Source organism: Ictidomys tridecemlineatus, chromosome 4, assembly GCF_052094955.1.
Source record: "Ictidomys tridecemlineatus isolate mIctTri1 chromosome 4, mIctTri1.hap1, whole genome shotgun sequence".
Lineage (NCBI taxonomy): Eukaryota > Metazoa > Chordata > Mammalia > Rodentia > Sciuridae > Ictidomys > Ictidomys tridecemlineatus.
In genome coordinates this window covers 92147185-92171355 of record NC_135480.1, presented here as the reverse complement: position 1 = coordinate 92171355, position 24171 = coordinate 92147185, and the positions used below count along the sequence as shown (strand labels likewise).

The 24171-nt window shown below is 33.1% G+C and overlaps 1 protein-coding gene across 3 annotated transcripts in view; it reads right to left on the bottom strand.

Moving 5' to 3' along the window:
• Nucleotides 1–1689: 1689 nt before the first annotated feature.
• Cul5 (cullin 5) overlaps nucleotides 1690–24171 on the bottom strand; it is an 84694-nt gene continuing 62212 nt past the window's right edge. For all 3 annotated transcript variants that reach the window (XM_005329072.5, XM_040285158.2, XM_040285159.2), the window contains 8 exons: nucleotides 15630–15762; nucleotides 15004–15135; nucleotides 11886–12009; nucleotides 11241–11416; nucleotides 10547–10708; nucleotides 9400–9518; nucleotides 8663–8786; nucleotides 1690–5251 (listed from right to left, as the gene is read on the bottom strand). In XM_005329072.5, the coding sequence (XP_005329129.1) occupies nucleotides 5057–5251; nucleotides 8663–8786; nucleotides 9400–9518; nucleotides 10547–10708; nucleotides 11241–11416; nucleotides 11886–12009; nucleotides 15004–15135; nucleotides 15630–15762 (1165 nt within the window). In that variant the 3' untranslated portion in view covers nucleotides 1690–5056. The remainder of the gene's footprint in view (nucleotides 5252–8662; nucleotides 8787–9399; nucleotides 9519–10546; nucleotides 10709–11240; nucleotides 11417–11885; nucleotides 12010–15003; nucleotides 15136–15629; nucleotides 15763–24171) is intronic.

The window sequence follows — 24171 nt, the reverse complement described above, 5'->3', positions numbered from 1 at the left end:
AATCCCAGTGGCTCGGGAGGCTGAAGCAGAAACTCAGTGAGACCCAGGCTCTAAATGAAATACAAAATATGGCTGGGGGTGTGGCTCAGTGGTTGAATGCTCCTGAGTTCAATCCCCAGTACCAAAACAAAAAGATATTTTGAGATCCTCTTTTTTTGATGGAGATTACTGGGGATTGAACTCTGAGACACTCAACCACTGAACCATATCCCTAGCCCTATTTTGTATTCTATTTAGAGACAGGGTCTCAGTGAGTTGCTTAGCACCTCAATGTTGCTGAGGCTGGCTTTGAAAGTGCAATTCTGCCTCAGCCTCTTACACCATTGGGATTACTGGTGTGTGCCACTGTCCCCAGCTGGGGACCCTCTTTAAGAAAAACAGTATAGCCAGACCCAGTGACTCAGGAAGCTGAAATAAAAGAACATGTTTGAAGCTAGTATGTGTAATTTAGAGAGACTCTCTCAAAAGTTTAAAATATACTAGGTGCAGAGGCACATGCCTGTTTTACCAGCAACTTGCAATGCTGAGGCAGGAGCATTATATATTTGAGGCCAGCTTCAGCAACTTCGCAAGACCTTCTTTCAAAATAAACAAAAACAAAACTGGGGATGGAGCTCAGTGGTAAAGAACCCATGGGTTCAATCCTAGTACCAAAAAAAAAAACAAAAAACAAACAAACAAAAAAAACCCAAACCAAAACCCAACAACAACAACAAAAAATACAAAATTACAAGTACAGGTTGAATATCCCTTATCCAAAAAGCTTGAGACCAGAAGTGTTCCAGATTTTGGAAAATTTGCATATACATAATAGGGAATCTTGGGGATGGGACCCAAGTCTAAACATTAGATTCAATTGTTTCATATATAATTGTATACATGTTGCCTGAAGTTTTATTTTTTCTTTTTGCTGGTGACCAAAACCCAGGATCTCACACATACTGGGCAAGTGCTCTACCAGCGAGTTATATTCCCTACCCCTTGTATGGTATGTTTAGTGTGTATGCATTTTGGTTTTGACTAGTCATATGAAGTCATGTGTGAAATTTTCTACTTGTACTGTCACATTGATGCTCAAAAAGTTTCATGTTTTGGAGCATTTTGGATTTCAGATTAGGGATGCTCAATCTATACAAAATTTCTTGAGCCCCAATCAGGGAGTTGAGAAGCACCCATGTGAGAAGGGTCTCCTGAAAGTTTAAGCTCAATGATAAATGTCTCTTTGTTTAGATTAATATTACACTGAGACCAAACTTTTCTCTAGCTTCATTTCCAAGTGAACCCATCTCCTTCAAATCCCCTAGATCTCACTCACGGAAAGTCCAAAGCTGAGTTTAGGGTCATTATGAAGTCAACTGTGTTTGTCCAGTCAACTGCCTGTAAATATTTATTTCACAACTACTACAGTAGAAATAAATGAATTCTCAATTTAAAGATATATTTTAAACTTATTTGAAATTTAGTTAGTTTGTGCAAATATGTAAATATACCTGCTATATATTTTTTTCTTTGAGACAAGGTCTTATTATGTTGCACATGTTGGCCTGAAACTCCTGAATTCATGTGATTCTCCTGCTTCAGCCTCCCAAGTAGCTAGGAGTACAATGGCACCACTACACCCATCTAAAAATTTTAATTAAACTCTTAGAAACTATTTCATAGTAGAAAAATCAAAATTTGGGGGAAAAGTGAAAGCTTTTATATTACATTTTTATTTTGCAAGAAAATAAATTATACAACTTAAAAAATAAAATCCAAAAATTAAGCAGTTCATCAAAATATTTCAGCCTACTGCATACAGAAACTGCTACCATTTAAAATTGTACAGCATTATCATCTCAGTATGTAGTGGCACACATTCAAAATCGTATAGACCATATGAGGATAGATTACACCTTAGAAACTCAAAATTTGTTCAACACTCCAAAAGACATTAGTGTAGATGACAAGAAAGCTCTCATGTAATGTTTTTATCTCACAAACATGACCTTGGAAGAATTTATAAGACAGCATCCCAGTCATTCACATGAAAATAGAAAAACCAGCTTAAGTTTATGATAGCAAATCTTTCTTTAAAACTAGCAAATCTTTTACCCAAACTGAATTTTAAAAATTTGCCCTCTGAGCAGGACTAATGACATCATACTGCAAATAATGCAAAATCCTTTCTTAACAACTAAGGTCATGTTTTGTATTAAATTTAACAAAAAGTAAGAAGAGAACTAACGTTTCATTTTAGGAAATTTTAACATTTATGCACAAAATAAGATCAAGGGACTTAAATAAACAGGTTGAAAGAACTTGGGGACCCCTCCAATAAATGTAAAAATTGGAAGACTTCAGAATTTCAAGATCCTCATCAAATCATTGGAACAGTTACGTTCTAATATTTATTATATCATTGTAAGCAACAAAATTGTCGTATATTTTTACTTTGTAAATTGTTTCATATCTTACTCTGGCAATGAGGTGGCAACGAAGATTAACATTTTCAGACAGACGGCTCTATCTTTAAAATCAGAAGATGAGTGGTCAAAATTTAACCTGAGGTGCCCTCTTGCCATGCTACTCATAAAAAAACTTAAAAATTATATTTTGGTGGTGAAGTTGGGGACTGGGTTTTCTTTTTCCTTAACTATGTTAGGTTTCATTTCTGCTCAGATAGCACTAAGTGTTCAATGGAGAAAAGAACCTGATAAAGGTACACATTACAATTAGTATACTTTAACAAATTGCTGATAAAATTTTCTCTTCAGATTGTATTTTTTAAAATTAGCAAATCTATTGTCAAAACATATTAAAAGAAAATTCAACAATGGTATAGGCACCATGTCAACTAAATGGTTTTCATAAACACCAAAAAGTAGTTAAATTTTTGTATATATAACCAAAAAAAAAAAAAAAAGATGAAAACCTAAGTGTACAGTATTTGTTGCTGTTTAATCCCTAAAATACAATCAGGACATAATTAGCTTTAAAAAATCTATTAAAAAATTTAATAGAAAACTTTGCTATGGATTTAATCTTACCCACTTTGCATTAAATTTGCCTTTAGAAATCAAAACATTATGGCTCTCATTCTTAAATTAAATGACCAAAAATGTTAGAAATTCTGAGAACAACAAAATTTAAATATAAAAAAAATGGCCTAAAATTTTTCTCCCATAGTTTCTTCTTTTGTTATTCTTCTATTGGGACAAGCAAATCTGCAATACCAAAATATTTGTTAAACCTAAGGGTCACAGTTATTAAAAAATTATTTCTTCTAAATTTCAAATTCATCCACTGTTAGTCATCTAATTAGAGAAAACAATGAACACTAATTTTCAATTTAATTCTTCACAATATCTTGGTTTAATGATTGACATATGCTATCTTAGAGCTGAAGTATATTTTAAATTCTAAACAAAATTCAAATTTCCTATGAGTTTCAGAACAGGCATTTGATTATAATCAGCAAACCCATAAATGTTTTAAACTGACTTTCCTTCTTTTCATTGGGGAGCTCATAAAGCTTCTTGGGATAGGGAAGATTCCATGAAATGCTCTTAAAAGCACTCTGCTATAATATAATACTGGATGCCTTTCAGCACTCCTTTTCCTACCATTTTCAAAACCATACTTTTAAATATTACTGAACATCAAAAAGATATAAAATAATTTGTAAGAAAATTCGAAACGTGCACCACAATGAATAAAAATCCATGTTGAGCCATTTTTTCCCCAATGGAAATAGTTTTGTTCTTCTCAGTTGTTCAGTCCTCAAGTCATAAAATTTGCACTGCTCTGGGTATTCAGTTGCCAGCAACTAATAAGTTGCTGCTTTGGATTGACTGAAAGTAAAAAGGTAAGTGTTGCCTTCTGAACATTTTAAAAATGTTTATTTTTAAAATATATAAATATATATGTACATATTTGGCAAGTATACTGCTCATATTAAGACTGGAATAACTTTGCTTATGCTTTTCAGGTCTTATGTTTTTTTTTTCTTCTCCTAGATGACTGATATTACTTTTTAAAAGAGAAGTCTTTCTTTCCAGAAACCTGAGGCTGTAAAAATCCCTAATCATGAGACTTTAAGATACCAAAATAGTTCTATGCTACAGATTGAGAGATCCGTTCCATAACTGTATTATATCACAGCAGGAGATTTCTGCATTGTGTTCAATAAATTTAGATATGGCATAATAAATACTAGGTATATAAATATTAAGTGTGTTAGTGACAGACACACTTAATGTTTGTTTTGCTGTACTGACCCTGTAGTCATAATGACCTACTTCTCTCCATAAATTTCTTTTGTACAACTGAAGCAACAATTAATATAAGCTTCATTTTTTTCAAAACAAACTCTCCAGCCATAAAAGATTTTCCAAAATTCCTTATCATTTAACAAACAACTAAAACAGCAGTCTTCTGCTTAAAGAACACCAACATTTGTAAGTTGGAAATATTTAATATCATTTTTTAGGTCACCATTAAAATCCAGTTATCATACCGAAGCAGTGTTTGAACTAATAATTGGATACTATGAAATACTTATCTTCTCACCTACATCTGCCCTCTCCCAATGTTGTATTGACCAGCTCACTCTCATCAAAAGAGGCCAAGAGTGCTACTTCTAGTTTTAATTGCATTTTTTAAAAAACAAAAGATAACAGCATTTTTCAGTGCATGAATATCTGAATATCCTTCCTTGTGCAAGTACATTTTTTTAAGAGAGGAAAAAGCAACAAGAACCCCGCCCTCTCCCTTCCCAACTGTATTTCTTCTGGTGGATAAAAATCAAATTTACTTTTAAAAGTTCATAATGGGCTCTTCATGAATGCAAGTTTCTCCACAAAACAGCATGCTGTTACAGAGTGCGCAACATGAAGGGAATGCCATCATGCTAACTAATGTGAGTGGCAAAATAGAGTCACTTTGTAAGGTAAGGCAGAGATTTTCATATTTATGTAATCAAAGTCCAAAAAAACCTTTCTCCAGCTCAAACTTGTAACTTTCTGCCCAAGCACTCCAAAATCTGGGTTCTTAATAATGTCCATGATATTCAAAATTATGCCATATATATGAAAGTGTTGATATCGGATTCATCTCTTCTGATGTATTTGTGCTCTATAAGCCATTCTATTTGCTCTTTTATCATTTTCTTTTGTGGCAAGAACATGTTTTTCAAAATTTCTACTAATTCAGTCTGAAGTTGGGCATTACTAATTTTCTTTCTCATTTTCATTATTTGTATGATAGCTTCCTAAAAGAAAAAAGAAAAAAAAGTTTTAATATATTAAGTAAAGCAAAATGAAAAATGATTTCTTATATATATTTCATCCTCTATCCAACATCTATCAGAATGCACAGCAACTATTAAGGGATTAATCTTCTTTTAAAAATTTATATATATGTGTGTGTGTGTGTATTAGTTGTTGATAGACCTTTATTTTATTCATTTATTTATATGTGGTGCTGAGAATTGAACCCTTGCCTCATATATGCTAGGCAAGTGCTATACCACTGAACCACAAACCCAGTCCATAAGGGATTAATCATAAGACCAATATTTATTTACAAAAAGTAAATTAGGAGCTGGGGTTGTGGCTCAGAGGTACAGCACTTGCCAAGCACGTGTGAGGCACTGGGTTCAATCCTTAACACCACATACAAAACATAAAACAAAAGGTATTGTATCAACCTATAACTAAAAAATGTTAAAAAAAAAAAAAAAAAAAAAAAAAGTAAATTAGCCAGGCACTGTGAAACATGCCTGTAATCCCAGTAACTTGGGAGATCCAAGGCAGGAGGATCACAAGTTCCAGGCCAGCCTCAGCAACTCACTGAGGCTGTAAGCAACTTAGTGAGACCCTGTCTCAAAAAATAAAAAGGACTAGGGATGTAGCTCTCTGATAGAGTGCTCCTGTACCAAAAAAACAAAAAATATGCAAACAATCAAAAAGCCACATAAATTTATTTACTTAATAAAACACTTTTTTTACTGCTTATAAAATAAAATTTTATTCGAGACCCTCAGGTTTATACAAAATTACATACAAGAGGAAGTGAGGGGAAAGGGAAAAATAATACAAGGGGGAGGAATGAATTGCAGTAGTGGGGGTAGAGAGAGAAGAGGGGAGGGGAGGGGAGGGGAGGGGGGACAGTAGAGGATAGGAAAGGCAGCAGAATACAACAGACACTAGGATGGCAATATGTAAAGCAATGGAAGTGAAACTGATGTGATTCTGCAATCTGTATACGGGGCAATATGGGAGTGCATAACCCACTTGAATCAAAATGTGAAATATGAAATATCAAGAACTATGTAATGGAGGGGTAAGACAAGATAATACAAATGGAAGAAATGATTTACAGTAGAAGGGGTAGAGAGAAAAGGGGAGGGGAGGGGAGGGGAGGGGGGATAGTAGAGAATAGGACTGACAGCAGAATACATCAGACACTAGAAAGGCAATATGTCAATCAATGGAAGGGTAACTGATGTGATACAGCAATCTGTATACGGGGTAAAGTTGGGAGTTCATAACCCGCTTGAATCAAACTGTGAAATATGATGTATTAAGAACTGTGTAAGGTTTTGAACGACCAACAATAAAAAAATAAATTAAAAAAAAAAAAAAATTTTATTAAAGAGATTTTTGAAAATAAAAGCAAAATTACCCATAATCTCTTGGCTGAAAGAAATACACATCACATCTATTTTTTAAATATATATTTTTTAGTTTTAGATGGACACAATAACTTTATTTTATTTATTTATTTTTATGAGGTGCTGAGGATCCAACCCCGTGCCTCACACATGCCAGATGAGTGCGCTATCACTGAGCTACAACCCCAGCCAGCCCCATATCACATATTTTAATATATTTCCTTTCACTTCTTTAAATACATTTTTAAAATTTATCTTACCTGTGAACACAATATGTATATAAACTGATATTGTGTTTAACATCAATTATGATAAAAATCTGTATGAACAAATTTTCCCCTGTACTCAAAAGTTATTTCTTTGTGTGATAGTACTGCTGTAAAATCAGTAAGTACTATTCTTTTTAAAATATTTACCTAATTAATAAGCTACATTTGTTATAAATATTACTTTTAATTTGAATTAATTCCATTAAATGTTTTAGCTTTCCTTTCTCTAGCTCTAACTGGTAACTTTCTGCTCAAGCACTCCAAAATTTGGGTTAATAGTGTCCATGATATTCAAAATTGTGGCATGTATATGAACGTGTTGAACTTCATCTCTTCTGATGTATTTGTGCTCTAAAAGCCACTCTATTTCCTCTTTCATCATTTTCTTTTGTGGCAAGTACATGTTTTTTATGTTCATGGAAAAATAAGTATTTTTTCATATAGGTAAATTTCATCAATATTTTTTATTTTGTTTTTATTTGTTCTTTTTAGATGTATAACAATAGAGTGTATTTTGACATATTATACATATATGTAGTATAACTTCCCATTCTTGAGGTTGTACATAATGTAGAGTTACATTGGTTGTGTATTCATATATGAACACAGGAAAGTTATGTCTGATTCATTCTACTATTTTTCCTATTCTCACTCCCCCTCCCTCATCAATATTTTTCTTGGCAATTTCTTTAATTATTATTAAGCTCATTATTAAATGTTATCTGAAAATTATTAAATATTCTTTCCCTTTTACGTTTTCCAGTATAAGCATCTTATCTACCACCTTAGTGGAGATTAGAATTTGTTATAAAGGAAATGTGATATGGGGTAAAAATGGGAATTCATAATCTGCTTGAATCAAATGTATGAAATATGATATGTCAAGAGCTTTGTAATGTTTTGAACAATAAAAAAAAAAAAAAAGGAAATGTGAAAAGAGAAAAAAGAAGAAATATATTTGGCCCTTTGTGTCTATAGGTTCCACATCCACAGATTCAACCAACCTTATAGTCAGTTGTGCACCACTGCACCCAGCCAATTGAGTCTTTTAATTCATTGTTTTTCTGTGCTACTTTATCATATTATATAATCTATAAGTAATTAGATCATATTATATGATCTACAAGTAATTCTTCCTCTTGTTTCACATTTTATTACACTGACCAGAAGATTTCAATAATTTTAAATAAAAAATAATAAACGTGGAACAATTTGGCTTTAAAAAATATTTCAAAGTTAAAATTATCATGTTAGTTTAAAATGGGTATTTTTTTAGTTGTAGCTGAATACAATATTTTTATTTAAAAAAAATTGAAATCCTTATTTTTTAGTTGTAGTTGGATATCTTTATTTCATTTATTTTTATGTGGTGCTGAGGATCAAACCCAATGCCTTGCATGTGCTAGGTGAGCGCTCTACTGCTGAGCCACAACCCCAGCTCCAAAATGGGTATTATTTATCATATTCAAAAGTATCATATTCTGAATAAATAAAAATGTCCCCTGGCACTGGGGATTGAACCCAGCGATGTTTTACCACTGAGCTACACTCCTAGCCTTTTGAATTTTTTATCTGGAGACAAGGTCTTAAATTTATGATCTGACCTTAAATTTATGATCCTCGTCTCAGACTCCAACTAGTTGAGATTACAGGTGTGTACTGTTAACCCCTCTAGTTTGAAGATTTAAATAAACTACCCCAAGACTTAATTTACATGTTTTATCAAAATATCACAAACCTGGGTTCTTAATATTCTTAGTTGCACTATTCCTTCATTCTCTTCTTCTCTCATCCTTTCTGTAGTGAGCTGCAAGCGTCCAATCAAGTTGATTTTTCCTCTTTTCTGAACTTTTGCATTTTTTCTGTAAAAAACACTGCTCAGTGAAAGGGTTTTCAAATGCTGTATTATAGCAAAAATATCTGAGAGAAAAGATTTACAAATATTCTAAAAATTGAAATCTAGAACTATATAAAGGAGAAATAACAAATAACATATACCTTTATTTAAAACAAACCCTATTCTTCTCAATAATTTCTTATAACAAGTTTGATAATTTATACTGCCATAAAAATAATTAGATAATTGAACAGACATGGGTTGTGATTCAACATTACCTAATTGATCTTCAGGGAAAAATGCTCTGTCTAGATAAAATTGCTTTAGAGCACACAAAAAAGTTTACTTTTAAGATGAATATAGTATATGTCAGACAGCAAAAATGTGTCCATATAAATATGGTAAAGAAGTAAACATCTCTACAGTTCATTAATATATTTTTTTCCCAGATCCTCCTGAGCCCTCTGGCCCCCTAATAGTTTTAATAAAAAACTAAATGACATTAAATTTAGATTGATGGTAACATATAGTTATTGTTATAAATATCATGTAAATAAAAGTTATTTTGCTTAAAAAAAATAACAAACTAAAACTCAAACAAGGCATTTTTATTTTAAATTGACCAACATAAACCTTACATTAAACTGAACTCCTGGTTCACTGAGAAGAGGGTACCTTCTGTAAAGTCTTTGGGTGAATTCACTTGAGGTTCGTACAATAAAACTTGCCGTTTGAGCTTTGGGAAAGCTACTAAAGACTATGAAGAATAAAGGAGAAAACAATTAGTATTTATGAGCAGTATGGGATATTAAGATCAATTCTCCAACACAACCAATATAAATAAGAAAGGATTATAGACACAAATTTACAATCCAAACTTGTATTTGGTATCTCTATGAATATAACAATTTAAATATATGAAGCAGAAAAACAGGAAAAAAGAGGTGGTTATAGGGAAGAAATAAATATTCCCTTTATGGGAAAATAAAAAATTAGAATTGGTCACATAGGACAGTAGCAAATACCACTTGACAGTTATATACCAGCTCTTTCCATCATAGGAAATAATTACTCTGAAACTTTAAGTTGCTTATGGAGTAAGGACAGAAAGTAGTTACAAAGCAAAAAGCTAAAGAGAAAATTTTATAAATTCTGAAAAGATCTAAAGTGTTCTCTTAGATATTTAGTCATCATAAATTCTTTGTACACACTCTTGGTATAAAAATTAACATTAATATATGTATGTCTTTGGGAAGACTCCCACAGGCAAAAAATACCAATTCAATCTTTCTCCTTTTTTTGCCTTTCTCTGTCTTGGTAACTTGCCTCTTTTCAATTTCTTTTTTCCAGAATACCTCATTTTTGTATTTTTCTTGGTTAAATGTCATTTTGAGAGTGTTATAATTTTAAAAATTCATAAGGGTCAGGGTTAGCTCAATGGTAGGGTGTGTGCCTGGCATGTGGGAGGCCTTGGATTTGATCAGCACCATCACCAAAAAACAAAAACAAAACAAAAAAACCACCACCAACAAAAATAATCACAAATTTCCAGAGTATAATTTTTTTTTTTAGAGAGAGAGAGAGAGAGAGAGAGAGAGAGAGAGAGAGAGAGAGAATTTTTTTTAATATTTATTTTTAAATTTTCGGCGGACACAACATCTTTGTTTGTATGTGGTGCTGAGGATCGAACCCGGGCCGCATGCATGCCAGGCGATCTCTATACCACTTGAGCCACATCCCCAGCCCTCCAGAATATAATTTGATAAACAAAATAAATAAACCAACCCATAAAGTCCTTCTAAGTTCAGCATCAGGGAGTTCAGTTGCAAGTTTTAGATTTTCAAAGCTGATTTTCTCTCTGGGTCTTTGGTTCCATGCAAACAACACAGCCAGCTGAAACGTGGTAACCTCCAAATCATATTGACCGACTTCATTCTTAAATGTTATCTATAATAGATAAGATAAATTTCAATAAGAAGCTCTTCATAATGATTACCATCTATCTAATAAAACATCTGTTACATGAGATTTTATGTGAAAATACTGTTAGGTGTCTTCCAATATCCATTATTCCTTTCTTACACGCTATGTAATTTTAAGCAAAGTTTAATGACTCATCTTCTGGCTTTTCCTATAACAGATAATGGCCATGTGACTGAGTTCTGTTCAATGCGATACAAGTGGAAATGATGGAGGAAACTTCTAGAAGTCACCCTTAAATGAAAGTACACCTTCTTTCTTTTTTGTTGGTAGGAAGATATACAAAGTGGGGATCATACTGGGTTCTGCTGATAAGGGCAATATCAGAAGCATGATGGTGCAATCAGAAGAGTAAGTTACTAACAATTTCATGGAACAGATCCACTATTCCTGTGAAAATTTTTATCTGTGAGAGAAGCAGAAAATCTGTTTTGTTTAAGTAACTCTTATTTGGAGTTCTTCCATTTTCACCCAAAGAGAAAACTATATCATAACTTACAATTCCATTTGACATGAGATGATGCCAATGTAGTTTTCTACCACTATGATTTTTTTTGTAAAATTCTTCTACTTCAGGTATCAAATCCTCCAGTTCAGTAGGAAGCGAGACAAAGACTTTTTCAGAGCTTCTTGACCAGGCACCAGCATTCAGAATTTTTATATTAACTGAATCAGCTAAAGGGCAGAATATCAGAAAATATAAAACAATCTTGAGAATAGATAAAATTTACAAAATAAAATAAAATTTAAAATAATACAGGTTAAATTCTGGTAAAAAAATAAACATGACTCTAAAGATTTTGTTAAAAATATTCTTTTGTTTCAAAAACTGGATTCACAAATCTACCATTCTGCTTTGACAGATGTCTCCAGGAATGTGAACGTCATAACATTTCTGGGTCTATTACTGCTATTTAACTTTAATTACGAGAAACACAGATATTCTTTTTTAAAAGTTTAAAATAGGGCTGGGGCTATAGCTCAGTGGCAGAGTGCTTGCCTAGTGTGTGTGAGACACTGGATTCGATCCTTAGCACCACATAAAGAAGAATAAATAAAGGTGTTCTGTCCATCTACAACTACAATAAATAAATAAATAAAGCTTAAAACATATACACACATATGTAATTATAAAGTAAAATACCTGGTAAAGCCAATTTATTATTTTTGTGCATTTCCTTAAAAGCTTGGTTCAAATCTTCAGATACTTTTATGTCCTGAAACATTCTAGCAAGTTTGTTTACATAATCTGCTGGCATACCAACTTCCTAGAAAAACCAAAGACAGAAGAGACAAATGTATATAATCTATTACCAGAAAAAAAATTTAACAGAAAGCTGCCTTAGATACTTTACAAAAATTTTTCTTTTTTCCCTTGACTCTTAGAAAAAAAATAGGATAGTGAGGGTAGTCCTTGCTTTACATAACTTCAGTCTGCACAAATTTTACAGAATAGTTTTACCATCGGTTCTAAACAACACAGCTCAACCTCAGTTGCTACTATATAATAAATGTACTTGCATAAAGTATAAAACTTCACTTCTAATTCCTCAATCCATAAGTTATGACAAAAATAACAGAAGCACAGGCCTGGGTGTGTAGCTTAGTGGTAGAGAGCTCACCTAGCATATTCATGGCCCTGGGCTTGATCTCCAGCACTCAAAATACAAACAAACAAAACTTAGCAGAAACATAATATCAGCTAACACACACAATACTTTATTAAAAATCTATCAGTCATTTGTTTATTCAGTTCACCCAACAGAGAGCAAAGTGTATTGTTTTTGCTGGCATCCTTGCCTTATAGTGATAAAACCACATATTTTACATAAATGGGTAATCAAAAGGCACTTGGCCAACAAAGATGATAAAAATACATTAGAAAATTAACAAGTAATAATGTTGCTGGGTGCAGTGGCAAATGCCTGTAATTCCAGGGAGGGTGACAGAGGAGGATGGAAAGTTCTAGGCTAGTTTTGGCAACATAGTCTCAAAATAAGATAGCAAAAAGACCTCTAGCTCAGAGATACAGTGTTTCTTCAATCCCCAGTACTACAAAAAAAAAAAAAAAAAAAAAAAAGTAATAATGTTGGAAGTGAAAAAAAAAAAAAAAAGAACAGAGTTGTAGAACAAAACTGACTGTGGAACTATGGTTGTAATGTTAATAATGCCAATGCTGAACATTCATTATGTACTGAGGTATAAAAACTTAGTGAAACAAAGTTGTTGACATAAATGAGAAAAGTGGTAAGTTACATGCTAGAAATGGATCCAAACTTAAATGGGTATGCCATCTCTTCAAGGCACAGAAAAGATGTTTATTGTACTGGAAGAGAGTAAGCAACTGCTATTAAACTATCTTCATTTTAATGATAGCTTTATTGAGACACATAAATCACCTCCCATAAGATTCATACTTTTAAAATGTAGTGGATTTTAGTATATTTATAGAGTTGAGCAACCATTACCTCAAATTTTAAGAACATTTAATTACTCTAAAAACAGGAACCATGTTTATTTAGAGTCACTTCTCATTTCTACTTCTGGCCCCAATTTCTGCAAACCACTGAAAGTACTTTTTTTGTCTTTTTAGATTTGCCTACCCTCACATCTCATTTTACTGGAACCATATGACATATGGTTTGTGACTGGCCTCTTTCACTTCAGCATTATAATATTTTCTAAGTACATCCAAATTCTAGCATGTGTCAGTACTTCATTTCTTTTATTGAAAAGTCATATTCCACTGTTTGAGTAAACAACATTTTGTTCCTTCCTTAGCTTATTAACATTTGTCATTATTTCTAAATAATATTATAAGGAACCATCCATATACAAAAATTTACATGGATATGTGTATATGTTCTCGTATCTATTGAGTAGAATTACCTAGCAGTGAAATTGCTTCATCAAGTCTGTTTAACTTTTTGAGGAACTATCAAACAGTTTTCCAAAGTGGCTGCCCCATTTTAAATCCCACCAGCAACTTACCAGAGTTCTAATTTCTCTTCTTTTTCCTCAACATTTGTTATCATCTCTATTTTTTATTTTAGCTATTATAGTAGGGATAAAGTGATATATTCAGTGATTTTGATTAGCATTTCACTAATGGTTACTAATGCTGAGCATGTTTGTGTGCACTATTGTCCATTTATTTATCTTCTATAAAGCAATGTCTATTCACAATCCCAGATACTTGGGATGCTAAGTCTGAAAATAGCCAAATTTGAGGCCAGCAAAAGGGCCTGAGGATATAGTTCAGTGGTAAGATGCCCTTGAGTTCGATCCCCTGTGCTGAGAAAAAAGAAACAAAGATCTATTCAAATTCTTTGCCCATTTTTAATTGGGTTATTTGACATTTTGTTGTTATATTCTAAGAGTGCTTAAAATATTCTAGATACAGTATCAAGAGATAAATTATAAATATTTTCCTAATTACACTTCATGAATTTTTAAAACAACTTTATTTTGTTTATTTAGGTTTTTTTTTTTTTTTAATGTGGTGCTGGGGATCAAACTCAGTACCTCACATGTGCGAGGCAAGTGTTCTACCACTGAGCCACAACTCCAGCCCTGATAAGCTTTTTACAAAGAAAACAAATACTTCAATATAAAAAGTTTCTTGTGTTTTAAATTGGTGTACTAAACACATAATAGTTTTGCTATTTTTTCATCTTTCTATATGACAATAAGAGTTTTGACAAAACATTTTTAAAAGTCACAGAACAATCATTATTTTTCCATCTATGCTCTTTCACTTGGTATGTTGCTATTTATTATAAACATCTCTATAATTAAACATTTAGCATTAAAAATACCTTAAAAATGAAATAATTTACTGGGTGTGGTGGTACATGCCTGTGGTCCCAGCTGCTCTGGAAGCTGAAGCAGGAGGATTACATGTTCAAAGCCCTGTCTCAATAAAAAAAGGCTGGGGAGGTAGCTCTATGGTAGAGTCCTTGCACAGCATGCACAAAGCTTGGGGTTTAATCCCAGGTATCAAAAAGAAAGAAATTATTTGTCCTGTGGTCTATTTAATAAGGTAATTTTTAGCAAGAGTGTATACAAAAGGGAATAAAACAGTAGAAACAAAGGTGCTTTACTAACTTCATTAAGAAAATGTACTTTAATAGGTATCACTTTATGTTACAAGATATTCTGTTCTTACTAAAAGATCACTATTTCTTTAACATTACCAATATCACCATAGATATGAACCATGTGCGATATTAAAAACCAAATATTTAAAAAAATTTACTTACTCTTAGCCACTCTACCATATTTTCTTCAATTTCACTATCGGCAGAGATGTCTAATATGAGACGTCGTGTCAAGTGAGCTTTGTGATACCTCATAAAAACATCTTTGTTTTGTACGTATTTAAGTACCAAGAGCTGCACAGAAAGCAAAGATACTTTCAATTCTTATATATTCTTAGCCATTGTCTCATTTAGGCCTTTCCATATCCCCTAAATGTCAAAATTCTGAAATCTATATAAGCACATAAAAATAGAAGCCTACTAAATTATTTCTCTGAAAAATCAGGTCTGATATACGTCACTGATTTAAAAGTCAGCAAATTTGAGACTAACAAAATAACCTCTTAGTCTTAAGAAATACCAGTTTTTTCAGACTTTACATAAAATGCAACAATATTTTTTCACATGAAAAAAAAAAATCAATGGTTCTTTCCCAATTTTCTTTTCTACTTACCTTTACCCTTCCCCCCTTTTTTTTTTTTTTGACACTAGTCATCTCTGTGATCCTTTTTATCTATACTTGTTCTCTAGCTTCACTTCATTGCTCCCTGGCTTATTACAATTATGCTAAGCAGATAATAAAAGAATGAAAGCAACTAGCTATCAGAAATAGAAAAAAATTTATATACCACTTCTTTAAGCTTTGCTTCAATCTCTTCAGAAGTTAGTTTTTTGCTTAATGGCGTTTTTCTTAGCAACATGTCACAGTAATTGGCAAGCAACTCAGGGCATTTTGATTCTGGTTGAGTTTTCAATCCCACTCTGAAAAACAAAAGCAGATGATGAAAAATGATTAATATTTGCAAAGTTTTTTTTTTCTAAAGCCAATTTTTCAGAAACTAATTTTTTATGTTGAACAGCAAAATTCTTATGTGCAATAATCTAGGGATCAGGATTGGGGTTAAGGTGAGCAAGATATCTATAGTGCATAATTTAAGGAGGCATTCACTCTTGGGGTCCTGTAAATGCCACCCAACTCCTACAGGACCCTGAGAACAAGAAATTCCTTAAATTTTACCCTCTCAGTACCTGTTTGTCTAACCCTAATTTGGGCTTGCAATGATCTTTATTTAGATACTTTTATTTATATAGATACAAAGATTTATTCATATATCTGCTAAAATAGGAAAAACCATGTAAGTTCTTGGATAATTATAACCTAACAAATTTTTTCATTATTAATGTTAAGATAAATCCATTACTTTCCTTTTTGAAATATATCTATATTCTGTAGTGATGTGATAGCTACCAATAACCATTTTAAATATTTGCCAAGTTTTTTTCTAAAGCCAAATTTCTCCTAAACAATGAAAAATTTATATGTATATTTCCCTTTTCTGAGGAAATTTGAAAACCAGTATCATACTTTCATGCTTGAAGTCTTGCATTTATTCTTTTTTAAAAAATATTTATTTGTAGATAAACACACAGTATCTTTACTTATTTTTATGTGGTACTGAGGCTCAAACCCAGTGCCTTACACATGTGAGGCAAGCATTTTAACACTGAGCTACAGCCCCAGCCTTGCATTTATTCTTTATTCTACTTCTTAAACAACATTTGTAAGTAAACAAATTCAACATTTTAAAATTTCTCGTGCATACAAAATTCAAGTGTTATTTTCAAGGATTGAGTGATCTATATTATTATCAGTATATATCATCAAAAAACAAAATTATATTGTGTGTACATAAAAATAAAATGTATGCAAATGTCTATTTTTACTGGATACATCAACTCTTTTAATTTTTTTTTTAATTAAAAGAAATATTTTGCCTATAATCCCAGTGACTCAGGAGGCTGAGGCAGGAGGATTGTCGCACTTCAAGGGCAGCCTCAGCAACTTAGTGAGGCCCTATCTCAAAATTAAAAAATAAGGGGTGAGGACGTAGCTTGGTGGGAAAGCTCCCTGGAGAATGTGGGGAATGAAACTCAGGCCTCATACATGCTGGGCAAGAATTGTACCACTGAGATACATCCTTACTCCCTGGATAAATAGACTTTTTTTTTTTTAATAATTCTTTTTTAGTTGTCAATTGATCTTTTTATGTAGCTTTATTTTTATTTATTATTTTATTTATTAACTTATATGCAGTGCTAAGGATCAAACCCAGGGCCTCACCCAGGAAAGTGCTCTATCACTGAGCCACAACACTAGCCTCCCTTTTAATTTGATGAATTAAATTGTTTCTTCTCCCAATTATGCCTTTTTTGTGGGTGGGGGGATGATGGGGATTGAACTCAGGCCCATGGGTGCTCTATCACCAAGCCACACCTCCAGACCTTTTTAATTTTTTTGAAACAGGGTCTCACTCATTCACTGAAGCTGGCCTCGAACTTGTGTTTCTCCTATGTCAGCTTCCCCAATCATTGGGATTACAGGTCTGTGTCACCATGCCCAGCTTTTTCTTACCAATTATGAATCAGCATCAATTCTATTTCTACTTCTTATTTTAATAATGTCTTTGCTCTGAAAAATCTTCATCATGTAAGTAAGCAGATGGGACTAGAATAAATTTTTCTTATGACATCAATTTTTTCCTCAGTCATTTGCTTAAAAAAATAATGTTGACCTAACATTAAAATTTAACTTTAACAATTCATATTTTCAATAATGACTAATTATAAACTACCCAACTTGCAAAGGCTCTGATAGCTAACTCATTAGAAATTCATTTTCTGTACATCAGTACCACATGGCAAATACCTTCTTAGGCAATCTGGAGGCTTTTCTATCCAGAGGCAAAACACTATGGTATGAAGGACAAGAGGTATTCCTTTCTTTACAAAGTGTGGAGGGCTAATTGTGGAACAAGTAAAAAAGAAAAACTGCTATGATAGTTCCATCAGAGCTCAGTTTTAGAAAAAAGTTGACACAGAAGTTCAAGATTAGGAACTGATTTTCTTGAAAGTATCCACACATAATATATTCATTCTCTAGGAAAATCTTTCTGTAATCCTCAACATAGGCATATCCCACTAATAATATGATAATTGGATATCCATCTTTTCAAATCTTTTGCAGTGCAGATGCCAAGGTCAGGCATGAACTCCTGTGATAATCCAACTATGGGAAGGGGCTGACCACTTTAATCCAGTTAGGAACAGGGCTGGTTCAAGGTCGGGTTGCAGTTTCTGCTAGGAATCTGTCTACCTCTGGTTAGCCCCTGAATTTAAGGAATGTTCCTCCTTGGTTTTCAATTAAGGTTCCACCGGGTTTTGTCTCTTCAGTCCTGTATGACCACCAAATCTCTCTATTGCCCTCCAGAAGCATTGCTCAGTCGGGGCCAAACCTTCATTTTCACATATTATTTCTCTTTAAGGAAACAGGTCAAATTCTCAGTTAGCCTCTAACAGGTTTTCTCACCTTCTGTTAAGTTTCAATCCTTTCATCATAGCTGCTTCTGAAGCTCTTTGATAACATTAAAATTACTATTTTCTGTATTTACGTAATCATTATAGTTGTTATCGATGGAAGCACTGATTTTTCACTTCTCAGAAGTGAGTCACTCAAATAAACTGAAAGCTAGTAAAAGTTTATTCTCCTAGAACATCACCACCCCTACCTCTGAAAGCCACAACACCTGTTTTCTGCTATCTGGGTCAGCTACTGATATTCATTTTGCTCCACAGAAATTTTTTACTTTAATCTGGAGCTAAAAGATATGGTAATCTCAGAATCTGAAAATACAGAGAATTTAGCAATCTTCACTTTTGGGAAACTATCTTGAAGACACAGGTTCACATATGTAAAATGACAACTGTACAATATTATTCCTCTGTCGCATTAAAGGTAGCAGCAAACCATTAGAAATAGGTGCAGGATTACTTAAATAAACAAGGGCACACCCACGAGACAGAATGCCATGGCACTATTAAAAATAATGAGATTATAAAAAAAACTTACAGCTTATATCATAATGGTGAGCACAACTGAGAACAAATCCCCTAAAACCAAGAAAAAGATAAGGATACCTGAATTCACCATTGACATTCATCGCTGTACCAGAATTTCTAGTAAGAGCAATTGAGCAAGAAAAAGAAACAGAAGACATCTGAATTGGAAAGGAAGTGGTTAAAGTACCTATTTTCAGATGTCATGACCTTGTGTATAGAAAATCTAAAAGAACCCATAAAAAAGCCATTAGGGCTAATAAATGAATTTAGGAAAACTGTATAGTACAAAATAACATTTAAATCATTTATATTTTTATATACCAGCAACAAATAATCTGAAAGGAATAAAAGAAGACCTAAATAAACAAAATGACATCACATTTTCATGGTCTGAGAGACATAAAATTAAGATGTTAACAGTACCCAACATAAGCTACCAATGCATTTCCTATCAAAATTCCAGGAGCCTTTTTTTTTTCCCCCCTACAAAATGGAAAAACCAATCCACAAATTCATGTGGAGTTGAAAGAGAACTCAAATAGCCAAAACATTTGGGCGGGGTGGGGTGGGGGACCTGGAACATTCACATGTCCTGATTTAAAAGCTTACTAACAATGCTATAATAACAAAACAGAGTGGTACCAGTATAAGGTCAGACATATAGACTATAGGAATTAAATTAAGCATCCAGAAACAAACATAAATCTATGGCAAACTGATTCATGGTAACAGGGCTAAGACTATTCAATGGATGCAGGGACGACTTAATATCCACATGCAAAAGAAAGAAGATATATACACACACACACACACACACACACACACACACACACACACACAGATATATATTTCTCTCTCTACCACCGCCACCCGCTGCTTTGGTATCATGGATTGAACCCAGAGTGCTTAACCACTTAGCCACATCCTCAGTTTTCTTTTTTTATGTTTTTGAGACAGAGTCTCACTATGATGCTTTAGTCCTCATTAAATTACTGATGCTGGCCTTGAACTTGGCAATCCTTCCACCTCAGTCTCCTGAGTCGCTGGAATTACAGGAGTGCACCACCATACTTGGCTAGACCTAAACCAAAAAAATCTTAGAAATGTAAAGATGAATCTTCATAAACCTGGATTTAGGAATGAACTCTTAGATATGAAAGCATAAGCAAAAGCAACAAAAAAAAAAAACTGTACAGTAGAAAATAGAACTTCATTGAAAGCTTTTGTACAACAGGCTGATGGTGTAGCTCAGCAGATTATTTGCCCACCATGAGAAAAGGAAGCACAGAGAAAAGGAAGAAGAAAGAAAAGCTTTGGTGCAGAAAAAGACAATTAACTATAGAATCCAAGAAAATATTTGCAAATTATCTATCAGATAAGGATTTGATGCCAAAATACCTATAAGCACATAAAAAGATGCTTAAAATCATTAGTTGGTATTAGGGAAATGCAATTCTAACCACCAGACTCCTTATACATTACTGATAGGAATGTAAAACAGTTCAGTCACTATGAAAAACTGTATGGCAGTTCCTCAAAAAGTTAAATATAGAATTCCCATATGAACTCATTAATTCCACTCAGAGATATATACCCAACAGAAGTATTCAAGAAGTGCATGCACACGATACTCATGTTTCTAAGCAAAATTACTCAAAATTCACAGAAGGAGAAAACACCCCAAATATCCATGGGATAGGAGGTAAAAAAATTTGTGGTCTAAACCATGTTAAAAACATACCACAATATTATTTAGTCAAACAAGGGAATGAAGTACCAATACATGTTTGGAGGGAGAGCTCTTGAAAACAGTGATACTGGGCTGGGATGTGGCTCAGCAGTAGAGCGCTTGCCTAGCATGCTCAGGACCCTGGGTTCGATCCTCAGCACCGCATAAAAATAAGTGAATGAAATAAAGGTACTGGGTCCAACTACAACTAAAAAAAATAAATATTAAAAAAACAAATGATAAATGAAAGAAGCTAGACACAAGGTCACATATTGTATAACTTCATTTACACAAAATATCCATAGAGACAGAATGCAGATCAGTGGTTGCCAGGGGCTGGTATGACGGCAGAATGCAAGAAATTGCTCTGGAAAGCGTTTTACTTGAGAGTGTTAGAAATATTTTGGAACTAAATAGAGATAATGCTTGTACAATATTGTGATTGTACTAAATGCCACAAAATTGTTCAGTTTAAAACTTAAAATGTCTATTTTTAACTTGTTTAAAGTTGCTTCAATAAATTTTTAAAAAGAATAAGGAAAAAGTTCAACTTGAGAATGAGCAGAAAACTTGCATTATACCAATCTTCCTCCAGAAAGCAATTATAAACTCTGGAGATTTTTTTCCCCAATAAACAACTTCCATGAAGACAGTGAATAGTGATCCACTATAGGTAAATCTCTAAATAAAGTTACACTTTAAAGAAAGTAATGGTACTGGTTAAATTTCCAAAAAGTAGACAATTTTGCTTAGAGGCAATCCTATCAATACACCTGCAGGGAAGCTAAAATTCAGATTGAAATCTTCACTTTCTGGCTGAACAATCAGGACAGTTCAAACAAACTAATAGGAACCATTCTGTGCAACATATCATTACACATTCAGGATAAAATCCAACACTACCAAAGATACATAGAAATGTTATGTATATATAAGAAAGGCAGTCAGTCAACAGAAATCTAGGATAATTTGAAAATCCAAATATAGGGCCATCAATTGTAATCCACCAAACAAAATAGGAAATAAGTCCCTACTGATATGATAAATCACTGTACAAATGAAAAATCTGATGAGGAATGGATTCTTTTATTTTGGTTTGTATATTTTTTTTTATTTGTTCTAGTTAGTCATATATGACAGGAGAATGTATTTTGACACATCATACATAAATGGAGTATAACTTCTCATTCTTCTGGTTGTTTATGATGTAGAGTTATACAGGTTGTGTAATCATATATGCACATAGGGTAATAATGTCCAATTCATTAATGCTACCATCATTCCTATATCCATTGCTCCTCCCTGCCCTTCAGTCCCCTCTATCTAATCCATAGTACCTCTAAGGAATGGAATCTTTACATAGTTTTAAAGTACTACCCAAAAATATAAAGAGAAAAAGGAGTACCTTTGCAGCAGGGAGATGCAGTACATATCAACTTAATGAAATGACCAAAGTAAAGTCTAGTAGTAGAGTAAAACAAATCATGTTCCTTCAGATAAGAACAAAGTTTCACTTTTTCTTTTCTTTTCTTTTTTTTTTTTTTGGTATTAGAGATTTAACCCAGGGGTGCTTTACCACTGAGTCACATCCCCACATCCCCAGCTTTTTAAACTTTGAAACAGGGTCTCACTAAGTTGCTTAGGGCCTTGTAAGTTGCTGAGGCTGGGCTCAAACTTGAGATTCTCTTGCTTTGGCCTTCTGAGTCTCTGGGATTACAGAGATGCACTACCATGCCTGGCACAAAATTTTACTTCTGCCAAAGATGCAAACCTGAATCTCATTTATAGGAACCATCAGATTAACACGACCTAAGGAACACTATAAAAAACTGGCCTGTATTCTTCAAAAGGACAAGGTTACAAGAGTCAAAGAAAGAGCTGGTTTCTGACCAAGAAAGATCAAAGAAATATGACAACATAAAAACAACACACAATTCTGTATTGAATATCTTTGCTGGAAAAACATATATGGTCAATTCATGAAATTTAAATGGGTCTGACGATTACACTGCAGTATGTATCATAATTTCCTGATTCTGGAAGTTGTCTTGTGATTATGTTTACACTAATATATTGAATGATAAACAATTTACTCTCAAATGATTCTAGAAACAGTATTTTCAGTATTTGCTATGAGAAACAGATAATAAGGGCACAGTAGTTATGACTTTATGCATATATACACATTTGACAACTAGGAAGAAATGAGTAAATTCCCTGAAAATCTAACTTAACCAAATAACTAGATTAACTGCAAAATATGAAGACCTTTTATCTACTAAAGAAATTGAACTCATAGTAAAAAAAACTTGCCATTAGAAAACTTCAGGCCCAAATGGTTTTACTTACGAATTCTACCAGACATTTAAGGAGAAGTAATACCAATTACACTAACTCTTTCGGAACATACAGGAGAGAGTAACTTCCAATCCTTATGAGGCCAACATAATGATACCAGATATTACAAATATTATTAAAAAGTAAACCATAAATGCTACAAAGACCAGAAAGAAAGGCAAATCCTTCATGAATTGGGAATGAATTGGGGTGGGGGGAGAAAAAATTTATACCACCTAGATTCAAGATTTACTACAGAACTATACCAATCATGATTATGTGATAATAGCCTAAAGAACCCAAATAAATCACTGGAACTGAACAGAAAGCCCAGAAATGGATGACCATTTTAAAGTCACCTAAGGTTTTTATGGAAAGGTAATGTATTGGGGAATGGAAAGTCTTTTCAATAAATGGTTCTGAAGCCACTTACTAACCATATGGTAAACAAAAAGTAAACAAAAGAAAGTTAATCTCTAACTTAAACATACACAACCATTAATTTAAGATAGATCTTAGATGTAACTGTAAAAGCTAAATTATAAAGTTCCTAGAAGAAAACAAAGAACATCTTCATGTCCTAGGGTTGAAGCAGAAAAAGATTTCCAAGATACAGAAAGCAACAAGAAAAAAAAAAAAAAAAGAAACACACACACACACAAAAAAAATTGCTTAACATCAGTAACATGAGGGAGAGGGGTATCAAAACTATAATGAGGGCTGGGGCTGTAGCTCATTGGTCGAGCACCTACCTCACATGTGTAAGGCACTGGGTTGGATCCTCAGCACCACATGAAAATAAATATTGTGTCCAACTACAACTAAAACCAAAATTTTAAAAATGTAAAAAAAAAATCTATAATGAGATACAACTACATACATCTGGAATGACTAAGATTAAAATGACATTACCAAAACACTGATGAGAATGAGGATCAAATGGCACTTTCACACTTTGTTGGTGAAAGTGTAAAACAGTACCATCTCTTTGGAAAACAAACTGTTACATTAAAAAATGGAAAAATCTCGTAGACAATGCTGAATGAAAGAAGTTTTATATACAAAAAGCACATATTGTATGATTTCATTTATATGAAGTCTTATATCAGACAAAACCTATCTATACTGAAATAATTAGACCAACAGCTGCCTCTGAGAGGAAGTAGAGTGAAACTTACAGGGAATAGATATGAGGTAATGATCTAAGA